The 14,673-nt window shown below is 41.5% G+C and overlaps 1 protein-coding gene across 1 annotated transcript; it reads right to left on the bottom strand.

The window, feature by feature from the left end:
- Positions 1-385: 385 nt before the first annotated feature.
- OR2AE1 (olfactory receptor family 2 subfamily AE member 1) lies at positions 386-1,447 on the bottom strand. The gene has a single exon (XM_017886171.1). The coding sequence runs from the start codon at positions 1,334-1,336 to the stop codon at positions 455-457; it is 882 nt and encodes a 293-aa protein (XP_017741660.1). The 5' UTR covers positions 1,337-1,447; the 3' UTR covers positions 386-454.
- Positions 1,448-14,673: the final 13,226 nt, after the last annotated feature.

Below are 14,673 nucleotides of genomic sequence, written 5' to 3'. Positions count from 1 at the left end.
TATATATATATATATATAACTTTTATATCATGCATCCTCCCTTTCAAACAGCCATGATTCACCATTTACTTCCCATGCTTCCAAAAGTAAGCAACACACTCCCATTTTATGCTCCATAAATATTCTCTGGTGGCATGTTTTATATATTTGTTGTTAATAAAAATAATAATAGATAAGGGCCCTTATATCTTTATCTTGCCTTCTTTTTTTCAGGGTGTCACTGACCTTTATATGTCTTCTTTCAAAAGGAATTTTTTAAAAGTTTTCCCTAATTCTCTAAAGATCTGCTGAAATGTTCTCCACAGTGCTTGGATACCTGACACCAAGGTGGAATATTGGAATTGTGTGTTAAACGTGTTTTTCTTCCAGTAGTAAAACAGCATAAGGGAGCTAGCTCCCTGAAAAACCTTACAGGTTTACATGAATTAATTTAAGGAGCTTATCCTACTCCACTCTACACTCGGGGCAACCACAGTTGCAGTCGTTGAATGCATTGGGTGATAACGTCTCTCCTCAGCACTCTTCTCAGAGCCTTAGCTACATCTTTATTCCGGAGAGTATAAATCAGAGGATTCAATGTGGGGGTAACGATGCTGTAGAACACAGAACCAACTTTGTCCTGCAATGGAGTGCGCTGGGACCTGGGTCTCATGTAGGAGAAGATGCAGGCACCAAACCAAAGAGAAACCACCGTGAGGTGGGAGCTACAAGTGGCAAAAGCATTTCTCTTGCTCCCAGATGAACGCATCTGAATGACACTTTGAAGGATGAAGACATAAGATGTAGAAATCAGCAAGATGGGGAGGAGAAGAAGGAGGATGCTGCTGATGTACACTGTGGTCTCATATACAGTGATGTCGCCACACACCAGCTTCACAACAGCTGGGAACTCACAGTAGAAGTGGTAGACTTTCCGAGACCCACAGAAAGCGAAGTGCATCAAGATCGCTGTGTGAATTAGGGAGTTCACGGATGCCCCCAACCATGACGTGACAACCATCATCAGTCCCACCTTCTTGCTCATGAGCACAGCATAGCGCAGTGGGTGACAGATGGCAACATAGCGGTCATAGGACATGACAACTAAGAGAAAACACTCAGCACCACCCAGAGACAAATAGAGGAAGTGCTGGGTTGCACAGCCCACAAAGGAGATAGACTTCTTGCCAGATAGGTAGTTGGTAGCCATCTTAGGGATGGTTGTGGAGACATGAATCAGATCCATGAGGGAGAGCTGGCTGAGCAGGAAATACATTGGTGTATGAAGCTGGGGATCAATGCAGATGAGGAGAATGGTGAGGGTGTTGCCACTCACGGCAATAAGGAAGACCACCATGGTCAAGGAGAAAAGGAAAAGGTGGGTAAGAGAGTCATCAAAGAGCCCCTCAAGGATGAAGTCTGCCAGAGAGGTCTGATTCCTCTGCCACGTTATTCCCTTTCTCAGTCCCTGGGGTAACAGAGAGTGGAGATAAAGGCTGTGACTAGAAATAATGGGGTCCAGCATACCCGACGAAAAGCATCTTTTGATAGAAGACAGAACCTGTGAAAGAAAAAAAAATGTTTCCATTTCTAGTTATTCAACCTCTCTAATTATTGAAATAACCTTTATTTAAAAGAGAGCTTAAAAATCTGCCTTCACAAACATAATCACTCTGAAATTTCAGAATATCTAGACTCTATTATCAAACTTCAAGTCTCTTCTCATTAAGAAAGATATATATGTGTGTATGTGTGTATGTATATGTATGTGTGTGTATATATTTATTCACCATTTACTTCCTGTGCTTCCAAAACACACATACGTACACACAGACACACAGACACACACACACACACATGTCTTTCTTAATGAGAAGAGACTTGAAGTTTGATACTTAATAGAGTCTAGATATTCTGAGATTTCAGAGTGATCATGTTTGTGAAGGCAGATTTTTAAGCTCTCTCTCTCTATACACACACACACACACACACACACACACACACACAGAGTTTGGGGCAAAGCTTGAGGGGGTTGTTTATTTTATCAGTGAGGATTTTACTAGAAAAGCTAAAACACTAAGAGATTTCTCTCATACAATTGTGGAAGCTGGTTAGGCCATCTATGCATGGCTGTTACCTTTGTGTCTGATGCTGGAACTTTAAGTCCAGAGGGCAAGTAGTCAGGAAAAAACATGGACATAAAAAGTGGCAGATCAAAGGCATGCTGGAACCCACAAGCATGAGCTGTAACCCCACAAAGGCAGACTCAAACCCATGTCAGTTCTTGTTGCCTCTGAAATTGGTGGTGTGGATATCCTGCAGAAGCTGGGGCGCTTGTTAATGGTCCGATTAAGAATGCACACACCTGGCCGGGCACTGCGGCTCACGCCTGTAATCCAGCACTTTGGGAGGCCGAGGCGGGCAGATCACGAGGTCAGGCGATCAAGACCATCCTGGCTAACACGGTGAAACCCCGTCTCTACTAAAATACAAAAAAATTAGCCGGGCATGGTGGCGGGCGCCTGTAGTCCCAGCTACTCAGGAGGCTGAGGCAGGAGAATGGTGTGAACCCGGCAGGCAGAGCTTGCAGTGAGCAGAAATCGCATCACTACACTCCAGCCTGGGCGAGAGCGAGACTCCGTCTCAAAAAAAAAAAAAGAATGCACACACCTGACCCAGAAGTCAGAAAAACTAAAGGAGAATCCAAGGGAAGGCCTTTTGAAGACCGTCTGGTTGGCAACACTTTTTGGTGCTGGGGCAATGTCCTCCAGGATGCGAAATATACTCTAAATCTGCATTCAACTTATCCTGCTGTTCCTCCCATAGCAAGATTCATGGAACCAGAAATCACCAGGTAGAAGCGAGAACGAGTCCTCTCACTATAGTCTCTGTAACTGTGACCCACCAGCAAAATGTTAGCTTTCTATCCCTTCACTTTTAGGTTCTACTGTTTTAGACATCTTAGTTCCAAAAGGAGAAATTCTTCCACCAGGTGTCACAACAATAATCCCATTTTCTGATAGTTAAGACTGCCACCGTGCCACTTGGGGCTTCTCATAGAACTGAATGGATAGGCAATTAAGGTTACTCTATTGGCTAATGAGACTGATTCTGACTAGCAACGGGAAACTCAGTTACTATTATATGGTGAGGATAAGGAGAATTATGTCTGCAATCAGATTTTCTAGGGTGCACTCCCATGTCCCATGATGTAAGCCAATAGAAAACCAAAACCCAATTCAGACAAGACTGCTAGTGGCCCAGATGCTTCAGGAATAAAGGTTTGGGTTACCCCACCAAGCAAAGAATCATGAATAACTGTAGACAAAGAGAATCGGAATGGGTAGTGAAAGCAAGTCATTATAAACACCAGCCAAAACCATGTAAGCAGCTGCAGAAACAAAAACTGTAATAGTTATGGGCATTTATTTGTGTGTGTGTGTGTGTGTGTGTGTGTGTGTGTGTGTGTGTGTGTACTGAATATTTTTCTTCTCCTCTGTCATCCCCTATATCTAACATAAGATGTATTAATAATTGTTAATTTCAGGCTAGGCACAGTGGCTCACATCTGTAATCCCAGCACTTTGGAAGGCCGAGGCAGGCAGATCACCTGAGGTCAGGAGTTCGAGACCAGCCTGGCCAACATAGTGAAACCCGTCCCTACTAAAAATACAAAAATTAGCCAGGCGTAGTGGCACATACCTGTAATTGCAGCTACTCAGGGGGCTGAGGCATTAGAATTTCTTGAACCCAGGAGGCGGAGGTTGCAGTGAGCCAAGATTATGTCACCGTACTCCAGCGTGGGTGACAGGGCGAGACTCTGTCTCAAAAAAAAAAAAAAACAAAAAAGATGCTGGAGAGGATAGCAGAGAAATAGGAACACTTTCACCCTTGAGTGGGACTGAAACTAGTTCAACCATTGTAGAAGGCAGTGTGGCGATCCTCAAGGATCTAGAATAGAAATATCAATTTGACCCAGTCATCCCATTACTGGGTATGATACAAAAGGATTTAAATCATGCTGCTATAAAGACACAGCCACACGTATGTTTATTGCAGCACTATTCACAATAGCAAAGACTTGAAACCAACCCAATATGTCCATCAATGAAGATTGGATTAAGAAAATGTGGCACATATACATACCATGGAATACTATGCAGCCATAAAAAAGGATGAGTTTCATGTCTTTGGTAGGGGACATGGATGAATCTGGAAACCATCATTCCTGAGCAAACATTGCAAGGACAGAAACCAAACACCCGCATGTTCTCACTCATAGGTGAGAATTGAACAATGAGAATCACTTGGACCAGAGTGGGGAACATTACACACTGGGACCTGCCAATGGGGGTGGGGGGGAGGGGGAGGGATAGGAGAATATACCTATATGTAAAATGCAGTTAATGGGTCAGCACATCAACATGGCACAATGTATACAAGTATATAACAAACCTGCACATTGTGCACATGAACCCTAGAACTTAAAGTATAATTTCAAAAAAAAAGTAACCTTAATTGATCCCTCAAATATCCACCACCCTATTCTTTTTGTGTTTTTTCTCCTAAATGTCTTTCTAGACTTTCATGAAGTGCAGATTATATATTTACTTTTTAAAGTGAAGAACTCAGAAAGAGTCACATCTGGCCAGGCACGGTGGCTCACGCTTATAATCCTGGCATTTTGGGAGGCTGAGGCAAGTGGATCACCTGAGGTCAGGAGTTCGAGACCAGCCTGACCAACATGGAGAAACCCCATCTCTACTAAAAATACAAAATCAGCTGGGCGTGGTGGTGCATGACTGTAATCCCAGCTACTTGGGAGGCTGAGGCAGGAGAATCACTTGAACCCGGGAGGCAGAGGTTGCGGTGAGCCAAGATCACACCATTGCACTCCAGCCTGAGCAACAAGAGCAAAACTCCATCTGGGAAAAAAAAAAAAAAAGTCACATTTATTACTCTGTCTCTTCTAATGCAACCTACAGTATCATCTTTCTGGCTGTCACTTTACACTGTTGTTTCATACTCAGCTTCTGGTGGACTAAAAGCTCAACTTCTCCCATGTTCCTCCTGATCACTTCAACCCATTAGAGATCTCCACACACTTCCCTTTTATTTAAGTATCCATATACTTCTCCATTGCTTTCCACATTAGTGTCCATCTTTCTGTACAAATCTCCATGGTGTAAGTTTTTCACCATCTGACCCATGTCTCTCTTCCTCCCTTCAGCAACTTTGCTAATAATTTCTCATTCTGATTTGTGGCCTTCAAGTGATTTTTTTTTCTCTGCCTTCTGAGGAAGCTTTCCTCATAGGTTGGTCAAATGTCATCCTCTAACTTAAGGGATAAGCTGACAATGCCCTAGTTTCTAATAAAGTTTCCTAGATACCTCAAGCCTTAATATTATCTTACCTGGAATTTCCTCTGCAGAGACTCGTAGGAAGACAAGCATAGAAGTGAAATGCAGAGGGCAAGAGAGGTCCACGCTGACCCACGTGTTGGCTACTGGTGACAAAACAAGCCTTTTCTGAGGTGCTCACCAGACTTCCTTCCCTAAGCCTGGAAATTTCCATTTAAGTTACATTTTGGTGGAACAGCATAGAAGAAATTGCCCCAATGCAGTCATTGTTGTTTGCACTAATTACCCTAATGACAGAACACCACCAGGACCAATAGGACACATGTGTGTTCATATCATGAGCTCCATCAACATACATCAGGACAGATTAAGTAACTGAACTTCTTTAGCCTCTACTAGTCAGGCCTTTGAATCACACATATGCTTCCTCTGGTTCTATACATATATTTGAGACAACCCTCCCTTCGAATATCAGAGTTTGGGCAATAGGAATTTCCATTAATATCAGTTTATTAAGAAGGTAAACTGAACACCAGTTTAATCGTGAATGTGCCCAGAGTCAAAATAAAATCTGTTATGGTTTTCCATTGTTTTGGATCTCTCAAGGCACTCTCTTCTAAGCTTTACACCTCCTCCCCTACTTAATAAAATATAAATTTGGCTTTCTGACTGCATAAATGTCTTCTCAATAGTAATCATGGGGGTTAGAGTAAGAACATTCTTGGTCTGATGTGAGCCAATCATAAGAAAAAACGGACATCATCTGGGAGAAATAAAACATCCCCCTAACCCAGAGGACCTATGTCAGCTGAGGCAAATTGAAGACACTAAATAGAATGGCGTTGGGGATTCCATCCCAGAAGACACATCTTGCATCACTTCTGGAGACCATTACTCAAGATGTCAATTAGACTGTGCTATACGCACTGAGATAAGCATCCCCAAAGGGCTTTACTTGGAGTTTGTTCCAAGTGATGAGGAGAATGAGATATTTTGCGGAGTGAGCCTGAAGATAACAGAATATTCTCCTCAGGGGCCAATTAACTGTGGAGATAAACAATTCTTAAAGTCCATTGATTGTTTTTCATTTGGGAACCCAGATTTCTGTAACCCCTTTCCAAGCAACCCTTTTGAGAAGACAGTCTGAGTAATAATATCTAGTCTCTTTTGCCCACAGCACCCTTTTGAGGGTTTTCCATGTGCCATATCATAGGAAAGAAGTCAAGGAATAGAGACAGGCAGTTCCCATCCTAGCTGTTGGTTGTACTCCAATTTCATAGACTACATGAATATAACATGTCAAGAGATTTCAGGTCGAGTGCAGTGACTCACACCTTTAATCCCAGCACTTTGGGAGACCAAGGTGGGTGGATTACTTGAGGTCAGAAGTTTGAGACCAGCCTGGCCAACATGGCAGAACCCTGACTCTACTAAAAATACAAAAATTAGCCAGGCATGGTGGCACACATCTGCAGTCCAAACTACTCAGGAGACTGAGGTAGGGGAATCACTTGAACCCAAGAGGTGGAGGTTGCAGTGAGCTGAGATCACACCATGGCACTCCAGCCTGGGTGACAGAGTAAAACTTCATTTAAAAAAAAAAAAAAAAAAAAGATTTCAGATACAGAGGGAATAGAAAAAAATGGCATATCCCTAACTCCCCTTCTTATGCACTCCCATATCATTCTCATACCCTGCTCTTCCTTTCCATTATAGGGATATGTTGACCTCTTCTTTGTTTCTCCATCTCAACTCAAATCCTAAAATGCTTTGCTTCACTGATATTCGCTGGTTGTTTAAAATTGTGTAGCACTCTCCCCCCCTCCCCTCTCTCTCACTCCTGCTTTCTCCTGCTCTCACTTTGCCTTCTACCGTGAGTAAAAGCTCCCTGAGGCCTCCCAAGAAGATCATCGGATACAAGCACCATGCTTCCGGTACAGCCTGCAGAACCATGAGCCAATTAAACCTCTTTTCTTTATAAATTACCCAGCCTTGGGTATTTCTTATAGCAATGGAGGAATAACCTAATACAGATTGCAAATAATTTCTCTCATTCAATAGTTGGGCTTTTTATTTATTTTTTATTGCTTCTTTACTGTGCAGAAGCTTTTGAGTTTGATGTCATCCCACTTGCCCGTTTTTGCTTTTGTTGCCTTCCTTTGTTGTCATACTCAAGAAATCATTATAAAGGCTAATGTCAGAAAGCTTTTCTCTTACGGTTTTCCTCGAGTTTTATGGTTTCAGGTCCTACATTTAGGTCTTTAATTCATTTTATGTTGATTTTTGTGTATGGTGTAAGATAAGGGTTTAATTTCTTTGTTTACATGTGGATATCCAGTTTTCCCAAAACCAGTTATTAAAGAGACTATCCCTTTTTTTCCTTTGTTTGTTGTTGTTGTTGTTGTTGTTGTTGTTTTGTTTTGAGACGGAGTCTCACTCTTTCGCCAGGCTGGAATGCAATGGCATGATCTCAGCTCACTGCAACCTCCGCCTCCCAGGTTCAAGCTATTCTCCTGCCTCAGCCTCCCGAGTAGGTGGGATTACAGGCACATGCCGCCAAGCCCAGCTAATTTTTGTATTTTTAGTAGAGACGGGGTTTCACCATGTTGGCCACAATGGAAAAGAGACTATCCTGTCTTTATTGTACATTCTTGGCACCCTTGTTGAAGATAAGCTGACTGTATATGCACGGGTTTATTTCTGCACTGCCTATTCTGTTCTGTTTGGTCTATATGTATGTTTTTATGCCAATATTGAAGCGACGTCATTTGTCTGGGGAAATACCCAAGGTTTGTTGTCTTGTGCTAAGGAAATCAAATATGAGGACACATACAAGGAGTGGGTTTAACAGCAGAAGTTTAATAGCGAAAGAAAGAAGAGAGAACTTCCTCATGCAGAGGAAGGGAACCAAAGTGGGTTTCCAGGTTTGGGGTGAGATGCAGTTGACTTTATAGAGGGGCTTAGAAAGGCAGTGTCTGATTTTCACAGGGCCCAGGGGATTGTTTGGACCAGGTGTCCCATTTACATAGCTGTGATTAGGTTGGCCATCCCACCCTGATCTTTTATTATGCAGGTGGGGTCTCCACCTGGCCAGTACCATGACATTTGCACAGGTGGCAACAAAGAGAAGGGAGGAGAAAACCTCCATGTTGGATGTACCTGGCTTCCAAGTATCTCTTTTGTATTGGCACAGCTGCCAGTATTCACCTATGCAAGCTTCCAGCTTGTGTATCTATGCTTGCAGCTTGATTTTTCAGGTTGCTTTTTGTTAGAAAAGAAATGATGTGGGGCTGCTTTTATGATAAGGAAATTCCACTGAGAATTCTTTTACCTTACTAACTGCCTAAATAATTCCTTTTTAACTCCTATATTGGTATCATGCTGTTTTGATTATTGTAGCTATGAAATATAGTATTAAATCAGGACTTGTAATGGCCCCAGCTGTGTTTTTCTTGCTCAAAATTGCTTTGGCTATTTGAGGCCTTTTGCGGTTCCATATTTATTCTAGGATTTTTTTCTATTTCTACAATAAATACTATCAGGATTTTGGTAGAGAGTGCATTTAATCTGTAGGTTGCTTTGGGTAATATGAACATTTTAACAATATTATTCTTCCAATTCACTAACATGGAATGTCTTTTCATTTATTTGTGTTTTTTCCACTCCAAAAACAAAATAATACACATTCTTATCATCTGCAGTGGCACATACTCTAAAATCAACCAATCAGCCATTAAACAATTCTCCACAACTTCAAAAAAATCAAAACCATACCAATAACACTCTCAGACCACAAAACAATAAAAATAGAAAACAATAATAAGAACAGCACTCAAAACTAAGCAATTACATGGAAATTAAACAACCTGCTACTGAATGACTTCTAGGTAAACAATGAAATTAAGGCAGAAATCAAGAAATTCTTTGAAACTAGTGAGAGCAAAGATATAAATATACCAAAATCTCTGGGACATGGCCAAAGCTGTATTAAGTGGAAAGTTCATAGCACTAAAGGCCCACATCAGAAAGCTAGAATCTCAAATTAACAACCTAATATCATACCTTGAGGAACTAGAAAAACAAGAGCAAACCAAACCCAAAGCCAGCAAGAGACAAGAAATAACCAAAATCAGAGCTGAACTAAATGAAATTCAGGTGCAAAATATACAAAATATCAATGAAACCAGAAGTTGATATTTGAAAGAATAAGTAAGATTGATAGACCACTAGATAGACTAATAAAGAAAAAGAGAGAAGATCCAAATAAACACAATCAGAAATGACAAGGGGACATTACTACTGACCCAATAGAATTATTAAAAAAAAAAAAACACCTCAGAGTATAACAAACACCTCCATGCACACAAGCTAGAAAACCTACTAAAAGTAGCTAAATTCCTGGAAACATACAATCTCCCACGACTGAACCAGGAAGAAATTTAAAATCTGAACATACCAATAACAAGTTCCAAAATTGAATTAGTAATAAAAAGCCTATCAACCAGATAAAGCCCAGGATCAGAAGGATTCACAGCTGAATTCTACCAGATGTATAAAGAAGAGCTAGTGTCATTCCTGCTGAAACTATCCAAAAAACTGAAGGGGAGGGACTCCTCCCTACCTCATTCTATGAGGTCAGGATCATCCTGATACAAAAACATGGCAGAGACACAACAAAAAAAGAAAACTTCAGGTCAATATCCTTAAAAAAAAAAAATAGATGGAAAAATTCTCAACAAAATGCTTGGCTGGGCGTGGTGGCTCACACCTGTAATCCCAATACTTTGGGAGGCCGAGGCAGGTGGATCACATAAGGTCAGGAGTTTTAGACTAGCCTGACCAATATGATGACTCCCCGTCTCTACTAAAAATACAAAAATTAGCCGGGTGTGATGGTAGGCGCCTGTAATCCCAGCTACTCGGGAGCCTGAGACAGGAGAATCACTCGAACCCGAGAGGCAGAGGTTGCAGTGAGGCGAGATCACGCCATTGCACTCCAGCCTGGGCAACAAGAGCGAAACTCTGTCTCAAAAAACAAACAAACAAACAAAATGCTAGCAAACCTAATCCAGCAGCATATCAAAAAGGTAATCCACCACTATCAAGTAGGCTTTACCCCTGGGATGCAAGGCTAGTTCAATATACGCAAATCAGTAAGTGTAATTCATCACATAAACAGAACCAAAAACAAAAACCACAAGATTATATCAATACATGCAGAATATATTGGGAGTCATCCACCTGCCCTCCCAGGTGGGAGTTGGGAGGGCAGGTGGATGACTACAAAGGGGATACACAGGGTAATGATAGTTGGTATTCTATTTGGTACTGGAGTGATAAATACATAACTCATGCATTTGCCAAAACCCATAGAACCATACATCAACAAGGAGTGAACTTCGCTATACACAAAATTTTAAAAATTAAACAGGATGTTGGAAGAATTCCAGGATGAAATGCAGACTGTGAGGAAGAATCTAACTATATTACAAATCTATTACACAATCTCACTGAAGAATGGAGTGGTAGGGGAAGGAGTTGAATAACTGGAAAATGTTGTTTTGATGGGAAAACATAAGGTGAAAAACAAAAGGAACTGTACACAAACACTATACTCCAGTTGATAAATTTCTCACTGGGATACAGGTTAACAATTCTGAATCTGCTTTGCGTGTATGAGGGGTTATAAATAAACAGATGGTGGATGATGAGAGCCAGGTTTCTATGAGAGAAGAAAATTACAGATAAGGAAGGAGGGAAGGCTAGAATGAATCTCATGGAGCTGGATTAGAGTTGGAGACATCAGTATTAATTCATGCTTCGCTGAATATAAATATAGATGGGTAGACACAGAAATAATTCTAGAAGTCTTTGTATATATGGGTATTGTGATGGTTAATACTGAGTGGCAACTTGATTGAAGGATGCAAAGTATTGATCTTGGGTGTGTCTGTGAGAGTGTTGCGAAAGGAGATTAACATTTGAGCCAGTGGGCTGGGAAAGGCAGACCCACCCTTAATGTAGGTGGGCACCATCTAATCAGCTTCCAGTGCAGCCAAGACATAAAGCAGGCAGAAAAATGTGAAAAGGCTAAATTGGCTTAGCTTCCCAGTCTACATCCTTCTCCTGTGCTGAATGCTTCCTGCCCTCAAACATCAGACTACAAGTTCTTCAGCTTCAGGACTTGGACTGACTTCCTCGCTCCTCAGCTTGCAGACAGATCTTCATGATATGCAGGCACCACCGCAAAGTGGACAACTGCAGCACTACAGCACCTTTCTAGGACATCCCTGAAGGACAGGAGGTCTGTTAGCTAATTCACTGCATCAGACTGACCTGTAAGGGTGTGTGACTTAAGGTCTGTCATGGCCTTAGGTCTTACTTATAATTTGGTATCTTACCGTCACAGAGGCCATTTTGTTAATCCTGTTGTCTCTATTTTACTCTTAATGCTGGGCAGTTGTTGTGTCTAAACTCCAAAAGGGAGGAAATGCACCTGATGAATGTCTAACTTCTCAGTCAATCATGGCCAGAAATTTGTTTTGCAGGTTTCTCTGGAGTCCCCTTAGCCAGGAGGGGGTTCATTCAGTTAGACGGGAGGCTTAGGATTTTTAGTTTACAACTGGCAGTTTATTTTCAATCCTGTTTGTATATCAAGAAGCATGGAAAGAAGTTTATGGGTGGGGTTTTGTTTTGTTTTTCTTTTGGTCGGCTTTTTAAATAAAAATGAACACCGGCCAGGCGCGGTGGCTCAAGCCTGTAATCCCAGCACTTTGGGAGGCCGAGACGGGTGGACCACGAGGTCAGGAGATCGAGACCATCTGGGCTAACACGGTGAAACCCCGTCTCTACTAAAATACAAAAAACTAGCCGGGCGAGGTGGCGGGCGCCTGTAGTCCCAGCTACTCCGGAGGCTGAGGCAGGAGAATGGCATAAACCCGGGAGGCGGAGCTTGCAGTGAGCTGAGATCCGGCCACTGCACTCCAGCCTGGGAGACAGAGCCAGACTCCGTCTCAAAAAAAAAAAAAAAAAAAAAATGAACACCTAGGTCCCATCCCATACCTGATGAGACTAGGGGGGTCAATATCAAGACTCAAGCACAGAGACAAAGAACTGTGAAGAATAAGAAGGGCAGAGGAAAAGAATTTTTTTTTCTCTGTTGAAGATGCAAGTTATTTGCAATCGTATGAAGGGGGACTCATGAAGGCTTAAAAGTTTGGAATCATTCCCAACAGACGTAAAAACAAGTCAAGTGATAAAAAAGTTTACCATGCAGCTCAAAGGGCCCACCTGAAGGCAGAGAGCAAGGATTTGTAGTAGAATCAATCAACCTTTCAATAGCCAGAAGGAAGAGAGGCGGGAAGGTACTGATGAGTTCCCAAAGGATTAGCTATTAGTAAGGCAAGCACTGAAGGACGTCCTATGGGCAAGCGTAGTTACCATTTTCTAAGGTGGCCATAACAAACTTGGTGGCTTAAAACAATGTAAATTTATTGGCTAACCTCAGTTTTGGCAGCTAGAAATCAGAAATCAAGGTGTTGATGGGGCCACGCTCCCTTCAAAGCTTCTAGGGGAAGGTTCTTCCTGGCCTCCCCCAGCTTCTGGTAGCCCCAGGTTCCTTGGCTTGTGACAGTGTAACTCCAGTCCAATCTCTGCTTCCATCTTCCAGAGCCTCTTTCACGTTGTTTCCATCTGGCATTTTTCTGTGTGTGTGTGTGGGCATGAGTGTGTGAACATATGCATACATTTCCTTCTTTTTATAAGGACACCAGTCATATTGGATTACAGTCCACCCAAATGACCTTATCTTGTTTACATCTGCAAATATCCTATTTCCAAATAAGGTCATATTCACAGGTAGCTCTTCAACATATCTTTTGGGGGAACATAATTCAACCTGTAACAGCAAATATCCTGGGAAGTTGAGAACTCAGTAGAAACTGTTGAATGAGGGGGCTGCTCAGGCTGAACAGGAAGACAAGCCAAGATGGCTGATGTGTAAGAGGAAGAGGGGAGGAAGAGTTAGGGAAGATGCTGGAAGTTGTGTAAGAATCCTCACTACTGCCATTCAACCCAGCAATCCCATTATTCTGTATATGCCCAATACCCGAAGACATCATTCAACCACAGAGACATATGCATGTATATATTCACTGAATGACTATTCACAATAGCAAAGACATGGAATCAACCTAAATGCCCATCAACAATAGACTGGATAAAGAAAATGTAGTACATCTATACCACGGAATACTATGCAGCCATAAAAAAAGAATGAGATCATGTCTTTGCAGCAACACGGATGGAGTTGGAGGCCATTATCCTAAGCAAACCAACACATGAACAGAAAACCAAACATCACATGTTGTCACTTATAAGGGGAGCTAAACATTGAGTACCCATGGACACAAAAAAGGGAACAACAGACACCAGGGACTGCTTGAGGGTAGAGGGTGGAGAAGGGTGGGATATCAAAAAAGTACCTATTGGGTACTATGCTTATTAGCTGGGTAAGGAAATAATATGTACACCAAACCCCTGTGACATGCAATTGATCTACAGAACAAACCTGCACATGTTCCCCTTAAACTAAAATATAAGTTAAAATAAAATCCTTGTTAAATCTCTGCCTGAATGTCTTTATTGAAAATCTGGGAGAAAATAAAATGTTAGTAGTGCATAACTTTAATTTTTATATTTTTGTATCTTACAAATTTTCTACAATGAGTACACATGGCTTATATAAACAGAGAAAAGCAATCATTATCTTAAAAATAACTATCCAGTAACTGCTACAATCTCCTAGGTTCAGACAATCTAGAGCAGAAGGGTAGAGTGAGGAAAATACACACAGTATAAAAAACATGTAACAAAATCAAAACCTGAAACAAAGATCAACATCCAATAAATGCTTCCGAATAAATGGAGAGTAGATAAGAGCATGGGCTTTCATCTCAGACAAATCTAGATTTTAATCCCAACACTGCCATTTACCAGTTAGCCAATACTGAGCTAGTTACTCTGAAGAGTTCGATTTTCTCATTTGTACAAATAGGATTTTACTTTCCATCTCACTGAGTTGTGATGAGAATCATATGCAACAGCATATGAAGAGGCTAGCAAAAGGAAAGTACTTAACAAGCGTTCCAACATTCTCATGATGACATGAATAACCATGTACATACAATATAGGAACTTGATAAATACACAGTACAGTTAATAGCTGAGGGCAGAGACATGGTTGGGAAGAGAGAGAATGCAACATGGGCAGAGTGAGGGGGGATTCCCACAATTAACTTTTTTTTTTTTTTTTTTTTTTTTGAGGCGGAGTCTC

This window comes from Rhinopithecus bieti, unplaced genomic scaffold (assembly GCF_001698545.2).
Source record: "Rhinopithecus bieti isolate Rb0 unplaced genomic scaffold, ASM169854v2 scaffold_14454, whole genome shotgun sequence".
Classification (NCBI taxonomy): Eukaryota; Metazoa; Chordata; class Mammalia; order Primates; family Cercopithecidae; genus Rhinopithecus; species Rhinopithecus bieti.
This window is presented reverse-complemented; position numbering and strand designations above follow the sequence as displayed.